The sequence below is a fragment of the Dermacentor silvarum genome, chromosome 10 (assembly GCF_013339745.2).
Source record: "Dermacentor silvarum isolate Dsil-2018 chromosome 10, BIME_Dsil_1.4, whole genome shotgun sequence".
In the NCBI taxonomy this organism is placed as follows: Eukaryota; Metazoa; Arthropoda; class Arachnida; order Ixodida; family Ixodidae; genus Dermacentor; species Dermacentor silvarum.
The window spans coordinates 2,244,921-2,271,610 of record NC_051163.1 but is presented as its reverse complement, the minus strand read 5'-3'; the positions used below and the strand labels follow the sequence as shown (position 1 = coordinate 2,271,610).

Below are 26,690 nucleotides of genomic sequence, written 5' to 3'. Positions count from 1 at the left end.
GCATTTAACAACATAGATCATGAATCCATCTTACGTGAATTGAATGTTATTAACTGTGGCAGAAAAATGCATGACTATATCCGCGATTTTCTTACCAGTCGTACAGCCGTCATTACTCTCAATGATCAAACTTCTCCCCCAATCACCCTAGGTAGCTTTGGCACTCGATCCCTCAGGGATCTGTGCTCTCGCCGTTTCTATTTAACCTAGCTATGAGGTCTATTGCAGGGGCGCTGGCAAAAATACCGGATCTCCAATATTCTTTGTTTGTATGCAGACGACATTACCCTATGGATTAAGGGTGGTTCGGACATTCAAGATACCTTGCAAGCGGCTGCAGATGCAGTGGCTACGAGAGCCGGGTTCATGAACCTCGGGTACTCGCCCGCTAAATCTGAGCTGTTACTTCTATCGGCAAATAAACGCCATACGCCCATCATTCACATTAATATTAACGGGAAGCAAGTTTACGTCGTCGACAAAATCCGTGTACTCGGCATGCACATTCAATCTAACCGACTCAATACTTATACACTTCAAACGGTTACTGCCAGCGTATACCACACCACACGGCTTATAGGAAGGGTGTCTAATAAGCATGGAGGTCTCCGTGAAGCAGAACTGCTAAGACTAGTACAGGCGTTTTCAGTTAGTAAAATCACATTCTCCCTTCCCTATCTACACTTAACTAGGGCCGAGGAAGATGAAGTTAACGCACTGATACGCAGACTCTACAAATTTGCCCTTGGAGTGCCAAGTAGAGCCTCCACTGAGAGACTTTTGGCTACAGGTACTTTGAATACATTTAGTGAGCTCGCAGAAGCCCACCTGACAGCTCAATACCAGCGCTTATCGAACACCCACACTGGTAGGCACATCCTAAACTCCGTAAATATTACCCCAGCACCCATGACCAATGAGAAATTTAATATTCCCCACCCCATTCATGAACAGTTTCATATACCTCCTCTCCCTAAGAATATGCACCCTGTTCATCACGAACATAGAAGGCAACAACAACCCTACAGAAAAAGTTATCTAACTACAAAGACGTGGTCTATGTCGATGCCGCAGAGTATCCGTGTGGAAACAAATTTGCCATATCAGCCGTTGACTCCACTGGCAGTGTTGCGACGGCAGCATCCATTCTAGCCTCTTCGGAGGAGGAGGCGGCACTCGCCGCAACAATACCCAATTACTCTGTCATAGTAAGTGACTCAAAAACTGCCATATACAACTTTGGAGCGGGTAGGGTTTGCAGGAAAACCCTAGTCATCCCATAATCCGCCATTCTAACTTGTGAGTTTAATTTGGACACCGGCTCACGCAGGCCTAATCGGCAATGAAACGGCCCACGCAAGTGCTCGAGCTTTCACGAACCGAGCGCAGGCTAGGCTAGGGTACGGTTCAGACGCCAATAATCTCCCTCCAGTATTTACCTCCAACGACAGATTACTTACATACCACGACATTTGCGGGCATTACCGCCTAGGTCGCCGAACCCTCCCACCTTTAATGTGTCGGTCGTCACGCATACACGAAGTGCTATGGCGTAGACTGCAGACTCGCACTTTTCTATCCCCTGTCTTACGTCACAAAATTCACCCTGGAATATACCCTACCTCAGCCTGCAAGTTTTGTCCCGCTAGCAGAGCGGACCTAAACCACATTATGTGGCAATGCAAGAACCACTCCCCACCCCCTCACCTTTGTAGAGCTTTAAGTAGTCGGGAGCTGTGGGAGGCTGCCATGCGCAGCCGTAACCCCGAACTTCCGGAAGCTATCCTGAGGTGGGCTGAGGCGGTAGAGGCGGCCTACCGCGAGTAAGACAACCTCTCTCGCCTTCTTCTCGCAGCCCCTTTCCCTTTAAGATGGGATAAATAAAGCTGTTTCTCTCTCTCGCGCGCGGCTACGTGTTCGTTGAAGACTCGTGCACAACTGCTCCCTATTGAGCAGCAGAAATAAGCGTCATTTTCTTCTTCAATAAAATCACTACTACTGCTACACCACAACTAAATTTCGACCTCTGGGTGGTTTAGGGGCCCTTTAACTTTGCTTTCCTTTGCTTAACTTAGTTTGGCTTGGCTGGTTCTTAGCTTTAACTTTGCTTAACTTGGTTTGGCTTAATTTGTTCTCAGCTTTGTCTTTGTTTTCATTTGCTTAACTTGGTTTGGCTTGGCTGGTTCTTAGCCAAACGTAGCCGACCCCGAGTATCGGGACGATATTCGGGATCGTCTTCTAAAGGGCACTTATAGCGATGACGCGCGAGCGCGCTCGGCACGCCACGCCAGCGAAAGCGCAGCACTCCGTCATTCTTGCGTACCTCCTGTGTGTGCGGCGTGTCGGCTCGACAAGGTTTTGGCGTATTGTGTGCCGAAGTGCCGCGGCAAATATGCGGCGCGACCGAAAGTTCACACATTTTCAGATTTCCTCAGGACAATCATCTCTGCAGGAAATGGCTGAGCGCAGTCACAAGAGCAGACCTCGTCGTTACAAAGCACACCAGGGTAAGTTTCAATCTGTCGTAATTGATTTTCGTGATTTATGGGAATAACGAGAATCCCGTCGGATGCACAAGTGTCTCGAGAAAGAGGTTTGTTAAAGATATAAGTTACTGTTTCGCATGTAGACGCTTTACCTAAACCGTGTCAACCGTTCTTTTATAGGTCTGCGAACTTCACACACAGTGACATCGTCCCCTATGCATCGTACGTGGCCGACGCTGCAGGACGCACAGTTACTGCACCGTTAGCCCACATCCGGCTTCGTGCAAATACAGTACCATCGCAGTTTCCCGAGTGCCTGAATTATCTGTCAACCAAACAAAACACAAGAGAAAGCCCAAAGTCAAAGCGACTGCGTCTTGAATCAGCTATTCACTGCACAATCAGCTGCACTGAACGTGCGCTCCAAGTTTCTGCGGATACTTACCGCCGCGAAGAGGAGGCAGACAAGGTCTCGTGCACCGATGATTTGTATGACCACATATAAGAGCAAAGAAGTCACAATTTTGGAAAGTGTTTAAAGGTAATCGAACCCTCATCGTGGCCAACACAGATGAAAACGGAGCACCCTTTAATAAGTACTCCGTAGTAGTGAATGACGACATGAGTGTCACTGTAAATTTTCCAAAGACGCCTGTGCACGACGAGACTGGCGTCGACACATAAAAATGTTTGCGACAGCATTCGGTTTCTTCTTGAACAGTTTAGTCTCCTACAGAATAGAATATAACCCATGTTGTACAGTCCCTACGAGAGCAGCTTAAACTGTTGACTGCAACAAAGGAGCGCCGGCGGCACTTGGTATGATATTTTCCTGCATTATCTATACTATATCGCCACATGCATATTCGCAGCTACGGCAACATCACCCTACCCATGCACCCGATCCGGTCAATTTGCTCATCCTTCGGAATGAACCCTCAGTTAGAGCAGCACAATGATTCCAAATTCCTCAGAGCTACACGAAAAGGAGAATCGCTGATCTTGACCACCGCCAACGCTTCGAGTCTAATGGTGAATCAAGCGATATTTCGACTATAAAGGTGCTAGCGTTACGGGTGTGGCACATAATTCTAACGAAGCCGCCAACAGTGCAATTGTCCTTATGGTACAAAGCCTCACGTGCCAGTTTAAGGAAGTGGCCTACATAGTTCCTGTGCACAGCGCTGATGCGGAGTTTCTGCACAACCTGCTAAGAGACATTATTTGCGGCCTCGAGAATATTGGTTATAGAGTTGTTGCTGTCGTAAGCGACAACAATTCACTGAATTGCCTCGTAGCGAGAAGATCGTCTACCCTCATCCGCCCGAACACTCAAGGCCGTTATTCTTTATCGTCGATCCTATGCACATAGTGAAACCCGTCAATCACTGTTTCTACTTCCCCGAGTTTCAGGCGGAAGAAACGCAAGGACAACGCATGTGCTTTCCAAACTATCCGTGATCGCTATAGCTTGGAGTACGAACAGCTGCTGAGATATACGCATAGTTTCTCTAGAAAGGCCCTGTGTCCGTCAAGCATTGAAAGACAAAACGTGAAACTTGCATAGCAAATATTTAATGAGTAATTGCCTAGTGCCCTATGAACCCTAGGAGCCAAGCGCAATTTGCTTTTCTTCAATGAAACCGCAAATTTTGTGGACATTACAACAATATTGTGGAAAATCGTGAACGTTAAAACACCGCACAAAAAGAAGCGGCTCAAGGACATTTTTCAGGCACCTCCTTTTGCTTCAGTGAATGATCCCAAAGTGGTCTATTTGCATCAGCTTCTCGACTGGCTGGACACTTGGCGAAGCAAGGATCTTGACAGTGGCACAGTCAGCTAGGAAACCCACGCAGCTTTCCACCAAACGACATATGCGTTGCTAGAAATCGCCGGTTGCTGCTTCAATGAGCTCTTACGCACTTCTGGGAAAGCTTCAGACTGACAGCTTAGAAGAGCGTACAATTAATTGGCGAGCTCTCAGTACCACGTGTACATTCGACAGCTGTATGAAGGAGAAAATAAGTTAGCGCTGCAAAGCTCATTGCCCGTGATCGCTACATCTCGCGGCGACGATAGTAAATGGGATGAAGGCCTCCCAGGTCAAACTGGAGTGACTGCCGACACGCTGTCATGGACATCATTCCTGTCCTCGTGGCTGGCTGTGCCATTTATGCAGCATTGTTGTTTTGGAGTGTTTCCCTTTCGTTACATTTTTCAGTTTATTTATTTACAATTGTATAACGATGTTCAAATAACAATGTTCAAACTGCTTCTGATCGCAACCAAACTTGTAACCCCCCTCACATAATACTCCAGTTGGAGCCTGTGAGGTACCTAAATAAAAAAATGAATAAATTGAAATGGCGAAACTGCTTGAAATGCGGGGCGCGGCTGGCAATAGACAAGCCCATAAATGTTGCCGTCACGCAGAAACACTAAGAGCTTGTAAAAGTACCAGAGAGAGGTGGCCTTGTGTTTCCCGCAATGTGTGTCGTGAATGCTGTTACCCACTGCTACGCTGTTGTGCGGCAGCTGTCCCAGAAGACTGACTTTTTGAGGGTATCAAATCAGCGGCAACAGACCTCGCTTGCTTGCCACTGAGGAGTCTTGTCACTTGGACCAATGTGAAGAGGGACACACCAGTGAAGTTGTCATGGTGCAGTTGTGGCCGCAGGAGTGACAAAATCTTTGACGCCGACAATAAATCGAGGGAAAGAAGAGGGCACTTTTAAATGTCATCATGTACGCCAAGTCCGTTCTCAATCCTAAGGTTGAACCATTTGATTTTTTATTCACAGGCTTTTTAATAATGCAACGCGTAAATAGGTGTCCGTAAATAAAATCACCTTGGACATCCTCTGTGTTCTGCGTGCAATGTGTTCAACTATGCCTAAAGAAAACAATAATTGCACTCGTGCCAAGTAAATGCGCGATCCCTTCATTCAACCCCCGAGCGCGCCGCCTCTGGGTTCGCTATGGCGGCAGCAGGTGCGCCCTTTCGCCCGCATTACGTGTAGGCGAGCTCGTGACGTCGCAGCCAGTGTGACTTTAGGTGCCGTTTGGCTGCTACCGACGCCGGATTTTAGAGCGAAGCTGTTTACCTCTAGTATATGCATCCCAGGGCCTACGCGGCTTACGTCCGTATCGGGGACACGGCGCGTGGACAGGAATGGGAGAGAGTGTGGCGCCTGTCCTGCGCTTCTGTCGTCACGCGCGCTCGCTCCTTCTCCGGCTCCGCATCGGCTGCAGCTGGACGGCAGCACGCAGCTACCGACTGGGACGAGCGACGTCCCCGGCCTGCAGCTCCTGCGGGGAGCCGGAGACGATCGAACATCTCCTGCTGGCCTGCCCGGCGTACCTCCAGCAGCGGGGCCCACTCCTGCAGGAGTTCCGCCGCCTGGGCCTCCCCTGTGGCAAGGAGGAAGATCTCCTCTTCCCCGGCCGACACCACCTTTCTGCACTTCGAGGCGTCGTGGAGTTCCTTGACTCGTCAGGGCTCTCCGCACGCCTCTAAGGACATTTCTACAAGCGGGAAGGCCTCACGGCCTCCCACTCCACCCCGGGCCTGACCGGCCTGGCACAACACCCCTGCAGACTCTGCAGCACACCAAGGCCTTCCATCTCGGCCTGATACGTGCCGCCTATGCCTGCCGGTTTTGCTTCGCCCAGCCATGGCGTCTCCACTCTATCCCTTCTTTCGCTCCCACTTACCCCTCCCCGCGTCGGAGGTGCCGGCGCGGCTGCAGCAGCGGTTGCGGCATGGGAGGCGCGGGGCCGCTTGTGTCGGTGTAGTATGGTGCCGCATGATAACCATGTACGATTGCATAATGCATGCAGCTCATTTAAGCAGCCTATGTATGCAGCCTAAACAGCTTCACTGGTAATCCGTCCCCATATAAATGTTGCGACCCCACGAATCTTGAAGCACCTGTGCGAAAAATCATTTTGCTACAATGAAGATGTATAGGGGATTGTTGTTTTCGGAGTTGAAGATTACAAGTTTATGATCCTTTGTACAGAAACTCTCTTAAATCTCTTCTAAGATGCTGCTTAAGAGGAACTAACAGGAGGTGCCAGTATCATATATACTACGAGGCATAGTATTTTTCGCTCAAGGGACCATATGACGGTTTTGCATCAAAAGGCACCACAACAATGCATTTATTTCATTTACCACACACATGGTTGGTGGCAAAAACAAGTTTACTGGGGAGATCGTCATAGTGTGCGTAGTATTCTTTGGAGTTGCTTATCCCTTAAAATACGTCAGTCTAGTTTTCAAGGGTAGAGTATAAGCTTCATAAGTAATGACTCCAAATTGTGCTACGCACTATAAGACAATTATCGAGTGGGGGGTTTATGGCCCAATTTTTTTTCTTCCTCCATGTCGACAAGCGGCACGGACTTGAAGTGACAACGCGCCCCCTCAGCCCAGTAACAGCAGCGCCACACAGCACGTGCACAGAGCTCAAGCTGCTCTTGAAAAGTGGGCGCTGGGCAACGAGCGCGTCCCGCCAAAGCGGTTTTCAAAGGGTCGCTACGCCACGCTAATCTGTTGGCGCCGAGGTTTCGTTAACACGAAAGTTAAGAACGGGATGGCGATAGATGTAGTAAAACCTGATTAAATCAAGCACGCTAGGTAACGATTTGTCCCCGCCCCGTTTCAAAGGACATGCCAATAAACATCATCGTCACCTATAGGCGGAAAAAGTCCGGCTTCCGTCGCCCACAAAAGAAAACTATTCGTTTTAAGACGCATGCAGGGACTGTCCTACAGCATGAGCCGCAACTCATTTTGACCTTTGGTGACATTTATTCGACGCCTCCTTTTTCAAGCGGTGGCGACAGCTGCTGTATGTCTGGTTAGCGCACTACACAGAAGGCGCCGGAAGAGCTTCGATAGCATGCACCCCACCGAACTAAAGTATCCGTTCATGTGCCAAATGATTTGCATAGATGCGGGAACAAGGTGTTTGAGGGCTCGTATTACCTATGCTTTCCTTCCACCTGCATGATGTCTCTTTATGGCTTGAAATTAAATGAACAAGCATTGTCAGACTTACAGTGGCCGATGCAAACCTTGTTAGTGTCGAAGTCGATGACCTTGACTCTACCGCCAGGGATGATCAACATGCTGAGGAGAAAATAAAGCGAATTATTTATTCAGGGTAGCATTTATGTCATCGTCAGATTTCGAAAACAGCTTCCATTATGTCACCATTAGGCTTCCTCACCCTTCATTACTCTTAAGGAGTCTTACTCAGGCTTACTTTTATCGTAATTAATCCTTTAGGTCTTTTATTAATCTTAATTACCCCTGATACCTCTTGAGTAATCACTATATACAGTCATAATCATAAATCTCAATAGTCATACGTAGTCATAAGACATTCTCATATGAAGGACGTCATGTGTACCCATAAGCGCATCGTGTCAGACGGAAGTAGCCGGAGAACGCTAACGCATTAAAATTGCCGACCGGTCGCCAGGACAGGTCATCCGGTGGACCGCACCCTGTAGTTATACGTTATACTGCTTTTAAAAAAAGCAGAAGGAATTTCTTACTTTAGAAAGCACGAGCCAGTGTCGCCAGGTCGTGGGACACTGTGGGATAAACCAGGTGACCGAAGGAAAAATTCACTTTATGGCATTCTAAAGCGTTTTTATGCCATCAATGTTGTTTTATGTTTTTTTTTGTGTGTGGTGCCGAGTAACAAGTTGTCAAGTTTTGTCAGTAGCCAATTGAAATAAAGTTAATCGGAAGTTCAGCAGTCCGAGCGCCCTGCGAGCGGCCAGCTTTGGTCGCGCGTATTATGGCAGCTGGCTACACAAGGTGTGACGTTGCAAATGATACCCGTACTACGCGATTTCTGGTGATCGCAGCGCAGCTAAATGTTGCAAGAACAAAAGCTGGGATCCTTCGGTTAAGGGCTCGCTTGCTCCAATGAACAGAGACGATTATGGGAGCTTCATATGCTTTTGTGAAATATCAACGTGTGTTAGCAAGGACATATGCCTGAGCATCGTGAACTGAACATTTACGGATACCTTTTTTTTTTCGCAGCTAAGTACGGTTTTTGAAACGTGCCTAAGTGAAGCGGGAAGTACGAATGCTCATTTGCAGATTGCCTGCTAGATACAGATAACAAAATATTTTATAGCTTGGAAGACGCATTATGTCTAAGGTTTCTGTTTCATCAATGGAGACACTGTACCTGGTTCTTTCCTTGCCGGCCACACAGGGGCATATTAGGTGTTTGCTAGTCGAAGGCGTCTGAATTTCCTTGAGCTTTGAAGTAATTGATTATGGTATAGATGATCTCCCTCGCCCGGCTTGCGCATTGCAAACAGACAAGCGGAGCTGTCTATCAAACGGCTGCCCGACGCGAGAAGAGCTGGCATGTCAAGCCCCCTGAGGTCGCACGCACTCAGCGCACTGCCTGCGGCACATGACCTCGTTAAATTGTCCGATGCAGAACGCGCCACGCAGCAAAAAGGCGAGCTACTTGGTAGGGATTAATGCTAGGTGTGAGACACAAGAAACGCACAACACAAACGCCGTTTGTAAACTCCCTCTTCTTAATTGTGTCCGTGGCTGTACGCCGACTCGGATACAATTAAGCTGACACACTTTCAAACTGTCCTAAGAAAATCTGGTCTTAGTGATCTTATGGGAAGGACGTCATGTTCCTAGCACATCAACAATCAATAACGTCGACAACAGTGGCGCTGCTTTGGCAGACAAGTTTAATACGCATTTCCTGTCCTCAGAAACAAGTGAGAAGGCCTGGGATTAATCAGTACATTGCCTCTCCAGTTGTGTGTTGTTAAAGCCGTGCAATGAACATCAAGTGCTCGCGTTCCTTGGTAACAGGTGAACTGCGACAGGAGCCGGACCAATTACTGCTGTTGCCGATCTAATCAGCTCGCCACTACAGCATATATGTAATGATGCTTTAGACCAAGCTGTTTTTCCAGATGGTATGAAAATTGCACGAATGGTTCTTTTGCACAAAGGTGGCCCCTATGACAACATAAATAACTATAGGCATCTGTCCTTCCTATGTTTTCTATACTACTGGAATGTTTAACAAAAATTGACTATGAAAGTTTTTTGACAACGGACAAATTCTTGCGAAAGAACTGTTCGGGTTTCGTGAGAGGAAGTCAGCTGAAATGGCACTGCTTATAGTATAAAGGAAGAAAATACTTTCTAATATGGATGACAAACGATTCACAGTCAAACTTTTGTTAGCGTAAATTCAATTTTGGGCTTCCACCCACAGCACACCGAAGATTTTCATAATAGAACAATTTATTCAGTGTTCTGGGTTGACGAGGCAAACAACGAAAATACGCGGGCGTACGAGGTTCTGCTGCTGGCCTGTAAATTTTGCACACGTGGAGCTTGCGTGCACGTGCTCGCGCCTTGCACAAATTGTAGACCATGGCATATAATACATTGGAATTTCAAAAATACGAAAGGAGCTTTACAGTATATATAGCAGGCGATTTCGAATGAGTAATCGTGTACGGACGACTTCGTGCAGTACATACCCACGTTGATCGCGGTGTTGCTGGCAACAATAAGCGCTTGCGTGTTTTCGAGATTAATCATTAGAAAAATATTAAGGCAATTAATTTGACTGCTCTCGCACAATCAACGTCTTAATTAAACAAGAAGCTTATTTTCCTCGGATGCAGTAAAGATTTCGTACGTTAGAACCAAATTGGCATTATATTATGTGCTGCACGAACACGTTAACATCGTGACGATGTGCAATGACACTAAATTATTCAGAATCATATAAGCAATAGTGCTTGCTTTAAATTCGCAGTGTTCTTGGCAGGCAGCTCGGAATCCATCTGTGTTAGCAAAACATGGCTTCTAAACTCCAACCATACTATTAGATGCGCCTGCATTTACTACTGCCTTAATTTTATTTTAATTCTCGCCATCTTCTTTGTCTGCCTTACACAGAATCCCGGGAGGAGCTGGAGCACAAGAAATCTAACAAGAGGGTGCCCATGCCAAAGATGCGCATGGAAGAGCACTCAGATGACGATAAGCGTGCTAAAGACAAACAGTTATGCAAAGGGTTCTGGTATGAACTTAGCCTTCAATTTCCTATTATCTGGTGTCCGGAAGTTTTACCAACTCAAATTTTGTTTACTGCTTTGTATCTAAGCGCACAAAAGCGCAAATTTATGCAAGTAAATGCGAGTTACAGCAGGATTCTCGAATAGCATGTTCAAGATGCAAAAAAAAAAAAAAAAAAAAAAAAAAAAACGGAAAGCCAGGGTGAACAATGCAGTGATCCCAATCAGCAAAGCCGGGTAAGTGTGTCGTCTGTACATTTTATGTATTTCCAATTGATAACCTTCGAATTGGTCCACTTTTTCAGAGGCCCCCAAAACCCCATTGGGAGTGTGATACATCATCTTCTGATGAATCGCTAATTTCTAGTGCAGAGCGGCAGAAAGAAATAGCCGAGAAAAAAATGTGGGAGGAAAGATCACTGAAACTAGAAAAAGAAAACGAAGTTCTGCTGGAGCAAATGGCATCGCTCTAGCGTTGCCTGGAAAGCAAAATATTTATACAATATAAAACAATATACAATAGCACAATACGCAATCATGATAGATTTCTGGTTGTTCTGCCGTGCCCACATGTGTGTTTGAGTATTGCATATGAGTGTTTAAATTCTTGCAAGCTCTTAGTATATCTGGCGATATAGAAGAGAACCCGGGTCAAACCGTTGAGGAAATGTTCCAGTCATTAATGAGTGGCCAACAGGCAATTAGAGAAGGCATTGCTTCCTTGAAAGAACGCCTTGAGTCGACGGAGAAAGCGATACACGATTTTGAAAAGCGCTTAAATAACTTGGAAGGCAGTATGATCCAATTAAAAGCAAGGAACCACGAGAACGAAAATGTAAATGCGACTATAACTGCACTACAGGAAATACTTAAAACTCAACAAGAAAAGCTTACTGATTTGGAAAACCGCAGCCGCCGTTCGAATTTGGTAGTTTTTGGAACTTCTGAGGATCCGAATGAAACGGAAGCGGTACTGCGGGATAAGGTTGTCCGGGATGTCTTTCAGGATAAGTACATCTGTGGCGCGAATTCACAGACTAGGGAAAGCACCCACATGATAGCCAGTCATTACGTACTTACAGGATTATTCAAGCTCTCTTGAAAAACGCACGCAAATTGAAGGGAACAGGCATATCGTTGCAAAATGATTATTTTGCAGACACGCTGCGCAAGCGCCGTCTGCTTTGGAGCAGTGCGCAAAAAGACAGCGGCAGAATAGTTCGGCTTATTCATGATAATATTCGAGTTGACGACGACTTGTTCTTTTGGGATGACGTACAATACACGCGGAAACTAATTCCAAAGAAAAAAGACAGCGCATAAATGCGATCAAAACACACCGACTAGCAGTCATAGTCGCAGCAGTTTCGGCTGCTTTCAATAAATGCCCAAAGTATTGTCAACAAAATTGAGAAACTGCCGGATATTTTACTAGTATACTATCCTCATGTGTGTGTTATATCTGAAACTTGGTTGCACGATGGGGTGCATAATGATGAAATCGTTTCGCCAAACCACCAGCTTTTTAGAAAAGATAGGTGCTCTCGAGGCGGCGGCGTTGGAGTTATTGCAAAGAATAGTGTTGCATGTAAGGGAACTAGAGCAGATTGATAACCATGAAAGTTTGTTTTTGAGTGTCTCTGTTTGGGGAGTGTCATTCATATAATGTTCTGTGTGTCGGAGACCAAATGCTGATGACCACTTTATGCAGAAATGATATGATAACCTCTTGAAGTACAGAGAAAAAAAGCTTAATGATTACTGGTGATTTTAATCTCCCACAAATAGAATGGCAAAATTAGAGTTATGGACACACTCTTTCCTCTGACCTGCTAATTGATATTCGGCTAACTTTCAGTCTTCAGTAGGTTGTCAGTATATATACTCGGGGAGGGAATATTCTTGACCTCTTATTTCTCAGTGAAGTTTTCTGTGAAGGAACCGTCGCAATTGAAACTGGCATTTGCGACCATACATTGATTTCTTTTTCGTCACCGATGGCTGTGAATAATGACAGACTACCGCAGAGAAAAAAATCAGGTTAGGGATTATGCTAAAGCAGATGGTGAATCGATTATTGATTACTTGGGCCTGTACCTTAATATTAGGGAGTTTTAGAATAGGGGCCCCAAACGTTTTGGGGCCCCAAAGAAATAGCGTCGACACCACTGCGCATGCGCGAGACGCTAACTGCGTTTGGGTTTTGCGTTGGGCACGCTATTTCGCCGATTTAGCGGGAGCCCCAAAAGCAGCCCCAAAAGTTTTGCGTCAACAAACATGGCGGCACCCATCGAAGCGGCGGCTCTCCGAGTACCAAACTCGGCTTGATTCGTAGTAACGCGTGAAGTTAGTAAGCTAGGAGAAGTGACTGCGGTTATCGCTTTCTCTCAACTAACGTTTGTAATGAAGATTGATTCATTAGACGCCGCTGATTCTGAATTCGATTGTCGATTTCATGGCTCGTAGGCCTAACGTGGATTAGTTTGGCTGGTGAAGGCACGTCAAGTGTTGGTTACTCAAAATTAGGCGCAATAAATCGCTTGCTGCTAATAGAATAACACCTTAATTGCAATTAAACGCAAAACCACGAAAGTCAAAATTACTCTTCCTATCATAAAATGGTATAGTTTATTTTAATATTTATAATAGCTTTTGACACCGTAGTGGCGCTGCAAGCGCAAGACGGTATTCGCAAACGCAAAGCCCTATTCTAAAACTCATCGTTCTTGCATGCCCCAACGCTAACACCCGCAAAGCTCTTTGGGGCCCCAAACTTTTGGGGCCCCTATTCTAAAACTCTCTATTGTCCAGGATGATATCGAGCTTTCATGGCAAAGGTTCAGGAACTTATTGTACTGAAAGATTTATTCCATTGAAGAGGGTCAAGAAACCTCCATCTAACCTTTGGATCAACAGAGATATTATCCAAACTAGGCGGAAGTTGAAAAGAATGAAACGAAAACATAAAAAATGAAGAGTTGGAACGTAGAATTAAAAAAATGAATTGCTGGCAAAAGTTAAAGCTGCACGAGAAAGATTCTTCAGTCATAGCTTCGTTGATTTTAATTTCAAATGCTCCACAGTAGTTCTGGCGCTTTTTAAGTCCATCAAAAGAGGCATCGCATAAACTAAAGATTAATGGTAAAATTATTGAAGACGCCCACATAATTGCTGAGCATTTTGTTGACTACTTCGGGAGTGTATTCTCTGACCTAGATGAATTCAAACTATGCAATACAAATATGCCTTTCTTACGCGATATTACGATTTCCCGAGAATCTGTTTTGGAAATGCTCCTTGACATCAACGTTAGGTAATCTGCAGGCCCTGATATGCTTCCGAATGCGTTTTTACGAAGGTATGCAGAACAGATATGTGTATTCTTAACAGATTTTTTTTTCAAGTTATGCTTACCTTTAGCAGAGATACCATCAGACTGGCGTAAGGCAAGAGTTGTCCCAATTCATAAAAAGGGTGATCACCTTACAGTGTCAAATTATCGTCCTGTTTCTATTACAAGCACATGCAGCAAATTATTAGAGCACATTGTCGCAGGCTTTATTCGTCAGTATTTGACAGATCACAATGTCCTATCTCCACTACAGCATGGGTTCAGAAAGGGATCATCGACTTCAACTCAACTTATGTCAGTTCATAAAATCTCCGAAGTACTTGACTCGTCCAGACAAGTTGACATGCTCTTTTTGATTTTAGTAAAGCGTTTCATAAGATACCCCTAGGAAAATTAATCTACAAGTCTGAGTGCATTGATCTTCCTTCAAATATTATATCATGGATCCAGGCCTATCTTTGACATAGGCAGCACTTCGTAGAAATTATTGAATGTTCCTCAAGTGTCCGTCAGGTAACTTCGGGCGTACCGCAAGGCAGCGTATTAGGACCACTTTTATTTTTGATCTATATTAATGATATAATAGACAAAATCCCCGATGATGTTCATGTTAATTTATTCGCGGAAGACTGTGTCATATTAAAAAAAAAATTGCCTCACGACACGATCACGCATCCTTGCAGAAGTCAGTTAATGCAATTTCCGATTGGTGTAAACTTTGGGGCATGGAAATAAATGTACATAAAACAGTCTTGCTGCGAGTAACACGGAAAAAGTATCGTAGTTTATTTTCTCATGTTCTAAAGGACACAGAAATAACTGATGTTGAGAAATACAAATACTTGGGCGTCACATTCACTTCTCCTGGTGAGACCATACTTCCCTTACATGTTCAGCATCTCGGCGCAAATTATGGTTCTTGAAAAGGAAACTTAAAAAGGCACAGGTAAACACCAACATTTTAGCATATAACACATTCGTGCGATCGAAACTTGAATACGCGGCGGTTGTATGAGATCCTCATACCAAAAAGGACATCATGAATTTGGAACGTGCACAAAGGAAGGCCGTTAGATTTATCTTTGGAAAAAATAAAAGAGAGGATCCCCCCCGTCCATACTAATGCTTAGAGATAAAATAAGTTCACTAGAACACAGGCGTAAAGTTAGTCGTCTCCAGTTTTTACATAGCATCATAAATGGAAAAATCGGCCTTCAAATGTCTCATTATGTAACGCCTCTGAATGCACGAACAACAAGACATAGACACAACTTTTCCCTTGCGCCAATATTTGCTGAAACAAAATATCACATGAATAGTTTTTATCCGAGTACTATAAACGAATGGAATTCCCTCCCTGTTGCTGTACTGAAATAAGGGAACTTCACAAATGAGTTAGAAAACTATTTGTCACATAAATTAATACTATCATAAGCAGTATTTGTAACTATTTTCTCGTTTTTCATGTGAAATTTCCTGTATTTTGTTATGTTTAGTGCCCGATTGCTGCTTGGCACAGCGTTTTTCATCCACATATAAATTCAAATGTGCGGTTCTTTTTGTTGTAGTTACTGTGCAAGCATTTTGATTTTTGTAACGTGGCTATGGGCTGTATCCTTTTCATGCAATGTTTAATTTTTTTTCTATTTTTCTTGCATTGTGATTACCTTGTCAACTGTATTGCTCCTCCTGCGTGGGCCTGCAGTATGAATAAATAAATAAAAATTTCAAGGTAAGGGAAATCACCTCGGCTTGAACACTCTGGATAATACACACTGCCAGGAGTGTGTAAGAGATATGTGCTACAAAAATTGTATATACTTTGTTACAAGCATGGTCATGGTGTGTTAATTGTCCTCTGTGCATAAGGTGTATGGGTATAATTGGAAAGTATATTTTGTTGCAGTGGAAGCCCTTCACACACGAAACAATAGCGTGGGAGGTAAGTTCTTCCATTTACCCATCAAGTTGAAAGGCTAAAGCTAACATTTCTTGTCAGATACATGTCATTATTACTGACTTGTTTTAGTAGTTTTAATGATCAACTGTGTGTTAAGTGTTATGCTAATATTTAAACTTGTGTGTCATAGTGGAAGGCATTCATGCCAAGCTGGACCATGTTGCCAAAGGCCGTGGCCGGATGGGTGAGCTATTTCATTTCCTCATGAAATTCTGTGATTATTTCTGGAGTACTTATATTTTTAAGTGTTCTACTAAGTATTTTACTGTACTTTATTACACAACAAGCCATTAGTACCAGGCAAGGTTAGTACATAGAAGGCTGTGGTTTGGCGGAAAAGTTTTTTGCTTCTCATTGTGTGACTATAGCCATAGTCCCTTAAAAGCTTTTTCTGGTCGCGAAACTCCCCCCTCAGTTTAATATAGAGCCAGCGCCTGCCGTTAGGGGCGCCATAGTAAAAGAAAGGCCACCTAGCCGAGCGGCGGCTGTGGGCGGCGGCGGTATTTTTTCTTCTCTGGTCACGTTGCGGCCGAAAGCCGAGCTTCTTCTCGATTTTATTTACATTCGGTTTTGTCGTAGCAGTTACAGTATCCCAACTTGAACATCTGAGAGTGTTTTCTAACTGAAATCAAGGCACGTACAAAAAGTAAAGAATCTCAAAGTCAGCTGGCGGCTCCGTGTGTCAGCAGACGACGTGCATATAATTTTTCTTACTGGGAAATCTGTCGTTGGTTAGCCCAACCGGCTTCGATTAAAAGCTTTTAAACGACTTTTATGCGCTGTACAAAGAATAAGACATTAGCGGAGTGGCGTTGCCAGTAAACGACAACCTGACTTCAAGGTCGTGTGCTGTTACCGAATTCCGATTGCAACTCGAGCCGTTCAGGCGGTGGTGACAGATTCTAATCGCACGTACCATAAAATGTTCTAGGACGTCAGAAATAGTTTGGAACAGGTACATCGGCAGATCGTCGCCGTGAATAAAACGCTTGCTTGAAGGAAAGTATTGTCATTTTCATGTATCGATCGATCGCAAATCATATATGGGAAAATTCTATGTTCCTGAAACAAAAGTGCTCACAGTCCTGAAGTTATATCACAGCAGTCCACAATCGGGAGGACATGATGGATTTTGGAAGACCTACCACAAGCTCACCAAAAGGTTTACGTGGAAAAACATGAAACCAGATGTTGCCAGTTACGTCAAAACTTGTCACAAGTGTCAAATGGGTAAATCAAAATACAAACCTCGTGGAAACAGAATGGTACTGCCAGAAAACTCAACGATCCCATTCGAAGTCATTCATCTTGATTTTGCGGAGCTCAAGAAGAAAGGTGAAGGCGTTAGAAGAACTCAAGCTTTTCTGGTCGCCGTGGATGAATGCACGCGCTTTGATGCCGCCAAAGCTGGAAGAGAAGATGCGAACTGCGTCATATCTCTTCTCGAGCGGGACATCTTCAAGAACACTAAAGTAGTTGTTGCGGACAATGGACCAGCTTTTAGAAGTCAGAAGTTGCGCAATTGGGCTAATGGGAAAAACATCGCGATTCGATACCCAGCACCATATCATCCTGAGGCTAATTCTCTCGCCGAGCGCATGATCCGGGACCTCAAAATGTTTATCAAGCTGTATCCAGAGTTTGAGGGAGGCTGGAAGAATGCCTTGGAGGCAGCAGTACGTGTTGCACCACAACAGGTCCTACACCGCAGGCATTGGGTGCAGCCCGCACTCTGCTGCATTCGGCACTATTCCTTGGTTGCCAGCTGACCGAGAGCTAGGCTCAGACGACAGGTTTGATTTAAAGGAACAGCCAAAGACCCAGCTGCAGCGACAGAAATACGGGATGACTATGAAGATGCACTTTGATCGTCGCCACAAAACAAAAATGCCAGATATCGACCCTGGATCCATGATACTGGTTCGAAAAGAATTGGGCTCAAAGACTCCATTCACTGGTCCGTACGTCGTTGTTAAAACAGCTAAGCAACAAGGTCTGTTGAATAGAGTTTTTGAGTACAACCCTTTGAGCAAAATCAATTTGAGCAAAATCAAATGAATGACTTCGAAAGGGATCGTTGAGTATTCTGGCAGTACCATTCTGTTCCCACGAGGCTTGTATTTTGATTTAACCATTTGACACTCGTGACACGTTTTGACGTAATTGGCAACATCTGCTTTCATGTTTTTCCACGTAAACCTCTTGGTGAGCTTGTGGTACGTCTTCCAAAATCCATCATGTTCTCTCGATTGTGGACTGCTGTGATATAACTTCAGGACTGTGGCCACTTTTGTTTCCTGGAACAAAGAATTTCCCCTTGCGCAGCTCCATCTCTTGCGTACCCTCCTAGAGTTGCATCAAATTAACACTTCCTTTCGAAATATCTTGCGGTACGTGGAGTCGGGATAATGCGTCAGCGTCCTGACGTCTCTGGCCTGGCCTATGCGCTACGTCGAAGCTGAATTGTTGAATCTCGCTCACCCAGCGGGCTATTCTGCCCTTTGGCAGTGCGAGTATCAAGCGATATGTTAATGCCTGGTTATCGGTGAATAGCTTGAACTGTTTGCATTCCAGGTAGCTTCTGAAGTATCTTAGGGCCATTACGACCGCTAGGGCTTTCTTTTCCGTTGTCGTGTAGTTTTCTTGCGGCTTCGTGAATGTACAAGAATAGTATCCGATGACCTTGAGTTGCCGGCCAGGTTGTTCGTTTTCATCTCTTTGATAAAGAATGGCTCCAGCAGCGTAGTGAAAAGCGTCCGTGTCAAGTTCAAACGGCAAATCAAAGTCTGGCAGTGTCAGCACAGGATCGGAGGAAATGGCTTCTACAAGTTCCAGATAGCTATCCTCACATTCTTCGGACCATACGAACGGCATGCCTTTCTGTGTCAGTGCAGTGAGACATTTAGTTTTTCTCGCATAGTTGTTTATAAACGCGCGGAAGTGACCTGCGAGTCCAAGGAACACTCTTAAAGAATGAATGTCATATGGTCTTGCCAGCTTCTTGATGCGCTGAACGCTCTCCTCTTTAGTGCCCTTGGTTCTTCCATCAAATACTCTTCCAAGGAATACCACTTTCCTGCAGAAGAACTCACTTTTCTTAATGTTGATCTTGAGTCTAGCGGTGCTGAGGGCTTCGATAACCTTTCCCAGATGCTCTTCATGGTCTTCCCTTGTTTTCGAGTATACAATTATGTCGTCCACATACACATTGGAGAATTTTCCGATGAACTTCTTTAGCACATCGTTCATCATATTTTGAAACCATGATCCGGAGTTTTTCCATCCAAACGGCAGCCTATTGTACTCGTATATGTCGAAAGGGGTAACAAATGCTGTAAATTTCTTGGTATCCTCTCTTAGTGGTACCTGCCAATATCCCTTGCATAGGCCAATGCGGGAAAACCATTGACAGCCTCCTGTCTCGTCAATTATTTCATCAATTCTCGGCATTGGACATGGGAAGAGACCTGTTTGCTTTTTTACTAGTCTATAATCTGTGCAGAGGCGAAATGACCCATCTTCTTTTGAAACAATCGTAATAGGCGAGGCAAAACACGAAGTAGAAGGCCTGATAATTCCCGCCTCCAGCATTCCCTGAAGCTCCTGCTTTAACCATACCTTTTTTTCATGGCTGAGGCTATATGGCTTTCTTTTGACTATAGTGCTGTCGCGTAAGAGGAAAGGCACCTCAATCGCTGTTGTGGCTTCTGGATATGAGCCAATGCACAAGAGCTCTGAAATCTTCAAAGGCACATCCTCTGCGGGAGACAGTTTACGATCAGTATTTCGGGTGATATGATGTTGATGACATCCTCTTCCTATGGTGACCAAATCATTCCAGAGGATATTAACCTTCATGCGTTGCATATCAGGTCTTGATAAGATAAAATCAAAATTGACTTTGGGCACAACCAATGCTTGAACCTTTAATTTTCCCCTTCATACTCCAGATAAGCTGATGTCCATCTATTATATTCTCGGCAAGAACCATTGTAGCCGCAGACACGAATTGTCTTCCCAGGCACAATGTTGTCAGCATCGACTAGGCTCTCGTTGAATAAACTTACAGAAGCACCAGTATCAATCAAAACTGACAAATTACGGCCATCCACTAGCATCTGGACACAACAAAATGCCTGTCTTCGTGAGAAATACTGTTTCTTCAACAATGCATTTCTCGTCATCCAAGTCCTGATCCTGAACATTGGGCGTCACGCTGCAGTGTCGGTTACAATCAGTGCTAGTCCTTGCTTCCCCCAATGATGTTTTTGTCACGGTAATCGCCTCTGCCGACCGACATCTCCTTATCAGGCGCACGGTATTCCGGATAGTAGCAATTCGTCCATAGTAGTAAGCGACCTCAATTGAATCTGTCTTTGATAATGTCTAGTCATACCATGTATAACAACAGCGATGACAGAAGAATCCGACAATGTCGGGTCAGCAGTGCGAAGCAACCGCCACTTTTCAAAAAACGTACTCTTTGATATTAGTGCCTCTCTGCCTGTAGACAATAGCACTATCCCAGGGCTCTACAGGATTCATCTGAAAAGCACTCGAAAAGCTTTTCTTCCATTCCGTCCAAGAAGTGTTTGCATGCGATGTTATTTGCAAGTCAAACCACTTCCGTGCGTTCCGACAGAGAAAGGTCTCATATTATGTATGCGGTCTTGATCTGTTGTCCACTGGTTTTTGTTACAGGCATATTCGTAGTAATCTCACCAAAAAGCTACGCCTGATGAAGTGCCATCAAACAAGTCTGGTTTCACAAAAAAGTATTCGCGCTTCCCTCTCACATTAGCAGCTGAAATAACAAGTGCTAAGAGCTGCTGCTGTTGTGTCATATGCATCCTCTGCATTTCTTGTAATGCGCGAATGATTCATTCTGTCTTAGAATCAGTGAAATTTGCTGGCGTCTGTATTTCACGTGCCGGTGGGGCTCTTCCTAAACAAGCCTCCAAATCATTCATGCTGACAGTCACACTACCTTGAGTGACGAGGTCATCTACAGAGGCTCCGGCTACATGGGAAATCGTCTTCAGCAGTCTCGGATCGGTGGTGTCCTCCGGCAGCCCGACGTATCTCTCACCATCCGTGTGGAAGCCCGCGATGGCGGGTCGCCCTTCACGGCGCGTGATCTTCAGGTTCCAGACCTCGACTGCGCCAATGTAAAGTTTCTACGTAGACATCGTGACTAGATCACGAAAAATCGCATCGTTAAACGTACACAAGTTTAACGGACATTTCAGATGATGACTTGTGAGAAAAATGATCAGGGCAACGCCCAGGAAGGTACAAATCCTAGCATAATGGGTACGTTTTCTTTTATTTCTATTTTCTGTGAACAGTGCATTCGTAGATGTGAAAATATTAATATGCTTTAGACACTTACAGCTGGCTCCATCAGGGTCGTTTAATCCTGGTTCTGCGGCTACTTGCTGTGGGACAAGTACATTTGCTTTACTCGTACATGAGTGCTCACATGCACGTTGTATCTAATAAATAAATGTAAATACGTTGAGCCACCCATGCCACCATTCATAAAGCAACTTGTAAATGTTTTCATTTTTATGCGTAAGTAATTCACAGAACTTTTTCCCTGCTCTCTAAATCTTGTAAAGCCATGCTATTTACTTGTGTAGAATGTAATGTAATAATTGTGTTTAGTTAGCATTATTTCAATGCTAAGCTTGTCTCAATACATTTGCACACATGCAGCGTCATTAAAAGTGTTGCAAAGATTTTAATGTGGTTTTGATTCTTATCTAGTGCCTGAGAAAGAAACTTTTCACCTCCCTGATGGATCAGTGAGTACCACTGCACACTATTTTCGTATTCCTTTCCATGTTTAGCGGTCAAAAGGTATTCGCCTGCTAGCTTCTCAAACAACCAATAAAGTGGTCATTGTCATAACAAGATGTGAAAAGTGGATACTGCCTAAACAATATTTGCACATTTTGTATGACAGTAGTTCTTATTTTACTTATGATTATACTTAAGTTTATCCCCTGATGTTTCAGTCACTGAAACAAGGTTGCTAGGCATGTCGAATAACATAATTTGTGATGAGCAAGCCCTGCTTTCTTTTTTTCGGGCAATGAAAGCGCACAAAACCCAGGTGTATTGTACTTCCTTTCAGAATTCGTATTTCTGTTCTCTCAGTGCTCTAAAACTTACATAATTGAACGAGTTTAGCTAAGACCACTGGTTGCGTAATTCATTTATGTATAACCTTCTATTCTTATTGGCAATGTTTTATTTTGACAATGTGGGTATAAATATTTTTTCCTTTAAGTTACATTTGGCAGAAGGTGTTATCACATCTGCAAACCAAGGGGCAAACATTTCAAACAACAAAAAGGCAACACTTGTGTGCAAAGACACCGCCCAGGCAATCTGGGGCACGGATGGCCGCTTGTCAACAGAAATGTGAGCGGCATTGCTGCCCCCAAGCTCAGAGCAGCTGGGGAGCTGCCGAAGCAGCCACCCACGAAAGTGAACGTTGTGACAGGTATGGTGGAAAAAATATATAGACTCCGGTAACCTTGAAATGTCTAAAATGGCACAGTGTCTTGATTTTGGCTTTATCTCTATAAAAATCGTCGTTTCCTTGACATTTTCCTTACATTATTTAACCAGATGCTGGGCTGTGCCAATTATGTTTTACAGCCACAGTCCGCCACTGGGGCCAGTTAAAGGGTGAAGATGTCACCACAGCTGTGGCCTCTATTACAAAGCTGCTGTCTGAGAAGATTTAAGACGTGAGGAAAACTAGCAAGCGACTGGCACTAGCCGAAGAAATTGAATTGAACAATCATAACATGTGAATAAATACGCTTGTAAACTGGCCTTGTTGCCCTTGTTTGTTTAGCAGCAGCTCTGCATGCACGGCTGCCAACGGGCACCTTGAATGTATGGAGCTGCGGCCAATACACTGCCAACTGGTCCCAATGGGGGCTAGGACCACTATCAACTGGTCCCAGCTGAACTGGTTCTAGCTGGTCCCAATAGGAGCTGCGACCAACTGGGACCACTATAAACTGGTTCCAAATCAATACAAACTGGCTCCAACTCGCCCCATTGGGGGCTGGGACCAACTGGGAATTTCACCATAAGCCAGTTCAACGGCGACCAGGTTGGAACCAAATGTACCACTTGGAATATTTTCACATGGGAACCAGACGCTGCGTAGCACGAACTCCGGGATGACTTGCGCCGTGAAGCTTGTCGAATATTTGACAGCGGAGCCAGAGTGGGACAAACGGACTTGCGCCGTGAAGCTTGCCGAATATTTGACGGCGGAGCCGGAGTGGGACAAACGGACGTGTTCGACCCCGGGAGACGTCGCAAGCGATGGTGCCCGAAGAAAAAGGAAGGGGAACGTCGGACAGCGTCATGCAGTGACGTGGTGGATGAGCGCATGTCCCGAAGTTCGACGCCTGTAAGTTGCGCCGCGGCGATTTCTTCGAAGTGTGGGCGTTGATATTGCGCCAAGAAGAAGCTTGCTGAGCGTGTTCAGCATACGGGCGAGTCGTACACTTCGTACATAGAGGACGTCCTTGCCCTCTGCCGCTGCACCTCGATGGCGGAGAGTGACCGTGTACGCCACCTGCTCAAGGGTATTGTGATTTTGGCATTCAATGCACTTGTCGTGCTGAACCCCACTACCGTCGCAGACATCAGTACGTGTCAGCGCCTGGATGAGCTTACTATGATCCGCTTATACCCTGACACGTCTGATTTCAGGGCGTCCAACGATAGCGAGCTACGTGCTCTGATTCGCTCCAGCATCCGTGAGGAACTGCACGCCCAAGCTTCGTCAACCCCTCCTGAAGTCCATATGACGCCTGGCAGCCTACGCCATATCGCGAGGGTAGAGATAGCTGCCGTGACGTGCCCGCAAATCCCGAGCCCGCACCCCATCCCTACACCAACTTATGCTCAGGTTGCCTCTCTGGTGCCGCCCTTGCAGCAGCCACCACAGCACACACCTGTAATGCACGGGTCCCTGAATGCGTGACCACCACCTCTTGAGTCTTACAACGCATGGAGTCCACCTCGACCTGTTTGCTACTATTGCGGCAGATGAAAGACGTGGCTATGACGGTTTTGAAAGGGATGAGTTTTTTTGGCCCTGTACGACAACGTCGGTGTTCACACTACAATTATTATCCTCGACGTTCCCCATCTCCGCAGGAATTCAACGCTGCCGGTTCATTGCGCTTCCCGCGTCGTCGCTCTCCATCACCGATGCGGTGCTCCTCTTCCCCTCTTCGACCGGCTACTTCGTCCTCCCATCACCGCCCGGAAAACTAAATAGTGCAGCTTCAGGAGGAAAAGCTGCATCCTTTGGACAACTTGGAACTCCTCCGGAGCGCCCGTCCACTGTACCTTTGGTGTTTGTTGACGGTTTACGCACTGAAACCTTGGTTAACACGGGTGCATCGCTTTCCGCTATTAGTCCTTCTTTCTGGGATTGTGTTCTCGCTTGCGAAAAGTGAAGACTCCATATAATGACCCTCTCCTACGTTGTGCTAATGCAGTTATTATTCAGCACTCCAATGTTTACACTGCACATGCTTTCATTGATGGCATCCTTCACCACATTCAGTTTGCCGTGCTATCTTCGTGTACCTACGCAATGATTTTGGGATGGGACTTCCTGTCCTCAGCGTCAGCTTTAATTTCTTACCGTCAGCGAACTATTCATATGACGGACACTGAATCTTCGTCCGCTGTCGATGCTCACAGCCTGCGCTTTTTCGCGGGTACTGACTGCTTCATTCCCCCGGGCAGTGAGCACATTCTAACACTGACTTCTGACAGGATTGTAAATGATGATGTGTTCCTTGCACCGAGCGGTCGCTGCATATCTGGTGGGCGTTGCATTGCTCCTAGCCTGGTGCGGTTTCAGGACGGTAGAGCGCTGATCGCTGTTCGTAACCCCCCTACTTCTTCGCCAGTTGCGCTCTCCCAAGGCACCGGTGTAACTTGCTTTACTGACACCGAGCCTCTTTCGCTAGTATACCCCTTCACACCGAATCACCACCGTTGTCTACCACAACTGACGATCATGCTGCGACCGCTGCTTTGACGGTCGCGATAAATCCGGATCTGACTGCTTCGCAGAAAGGAGACCATATGGCCCTACTGCAAAAACACAGCGCCTTATTTGACGTTTACTCCAAGCTTCTGGGGAGCACTTCCGTCGCAGTGCATCGCATCGAAACCGAAGGCAGTTCGATTGTACGCCGCCGCCCGTATCGCGTGGCTTCCGCCGAACGAAAAAAATTGCCCCCACCTCCCCGAAGGGAATCGTGAGGAAATGCGAATGCATTTCTTGCACCGAGAGTACACGGCGTAGTAATTTTAATGGCGTACATTAATGACGAGACGAGGATTTATACCGTAACCATTTATTTACACATTCATCAGCACCTGTTTGTGTTATCATTGTACCTGACGGCCATAATCACAGCCTTGTGGTCGCCAAAGTGCACAGTCAAAGGGTCTTTGAGAAGCCTGCCCACGTCACAGTTTCAGGTAAAGGCGAGATCAATGCAACTTCCGTGAATGGTAGTCGGACACTTGTCGGACTCGGCGGAGGCACACTGCATAGAGTACTTTGTCTGCATGTACTCCACCAACCACTCGCCGCTCTTCTTTCTCACGTCCACTGTTAAAGTCACCAACCAAGACGACGGGGTCAGATACTTTGGAGCGCACACACACACTTTCCATAGCCGCGTCCAGTTGCGCGGCAACGGCGTCACGAGCGAGGTTGAGCGCGAGGTACACGGTCACCACAAGGACTCCGTCTCCGGTGTAGGCAAGGTTGTAGAAGTCTTTGTACGGAGACGTGTCTCGAACGGACGAGGTGGCAACGGCATGCGATATGAGGTTCCCATACACGTTAGCAACGAGATTAACGCCGCAGTATTCGCCGTCCTTGCCGCTTCGAGCCAAGTAGTAAGGCGGGTAGTAGCAAGGCGGGTAGGGGGGGGGGGGGGCTACTGCAGTGACGTCACCTCCAGCGAGAGGTGTAATGCTCGGGTTGGATTGTATTACACTTCTTGCTAGGGGTACCGTTGCCGTCAGACATTCGCCTTCACCGACTTCTGTCATCGCCTTGAGAGGCGCCCAGCCAGCGAACGGTCGAGAGTGAGGCGCGCGCTTCACTCCATTTATATATAGGTGCGAGCGAGCGAACGGGAGAGTGGGGCGCAGGGAGGAGGGAGAGCGAACGGCGAGAGAAGGCGCACCGAAGCACTGCACCTACCCTCTCCTACACTCTCTCCACACACGCGGGAGCTCCGCCGAGTTCCCGCGATGCAAGCGCCCTCACACGCCAGAGCGCGCGCCTCCTCTCCACTCACTCTCCGCTACTCCGCCCACACCACGGCTCCGGTTGCTAGGGGCGAGGATAAGCGCGCGCGCCCGCAGCTGTTGCTATGAGAGGCAGTGAGAGCGGAGAGATAACACCTGCCGGGGCGCGGACACCGACAGACGCCTGACATGCCCCGACTAAGAAATGCATTCGCATTTAAAATCATTGCGGACAACGTTGATGACATGCTTAAAAGAGACATCATTCGGCCATTGTCCAGTTCTTGGTCGTCTCCTGTTGTGTTGGTCCGCAAGAGAGACGGCTCTGTACGATTTTGCGTTGATTATCGAGCACTTAATAAGATCACGCGCAAAGACGTATATCCGATGCCAGGAATCGACGTTGCCATTGACTCCCTCCAAGGCGCTGAATATTTCTCAAGTCTAGACCTCCGATCCG

The 26,690-nt window shown here is 45.9% G+C and overlaps 1 protein-coding gene across 1 annotated transcript in view; it reads right to left on the bottom strand.

Annotated features, from left to right (window-relative positions):
- Positions 1–26,690, bottom strand: part of LOC119466566 (uncharacterized) — a 235,383-nt gene that overhangs the window by 171,789 nt on the left and 36,904 nt on the right. The window contains exon 5 of the mRNA XM_049657418.1: positions 7,556–7,626. Within this exon, the coding sequence (XP_049513375.1) occupies positions 7,556–7,626 (71 nt within the window). The remainder of the gene's footprint in view (positions 1–7,555; positions 7,627–26,690) is intronic.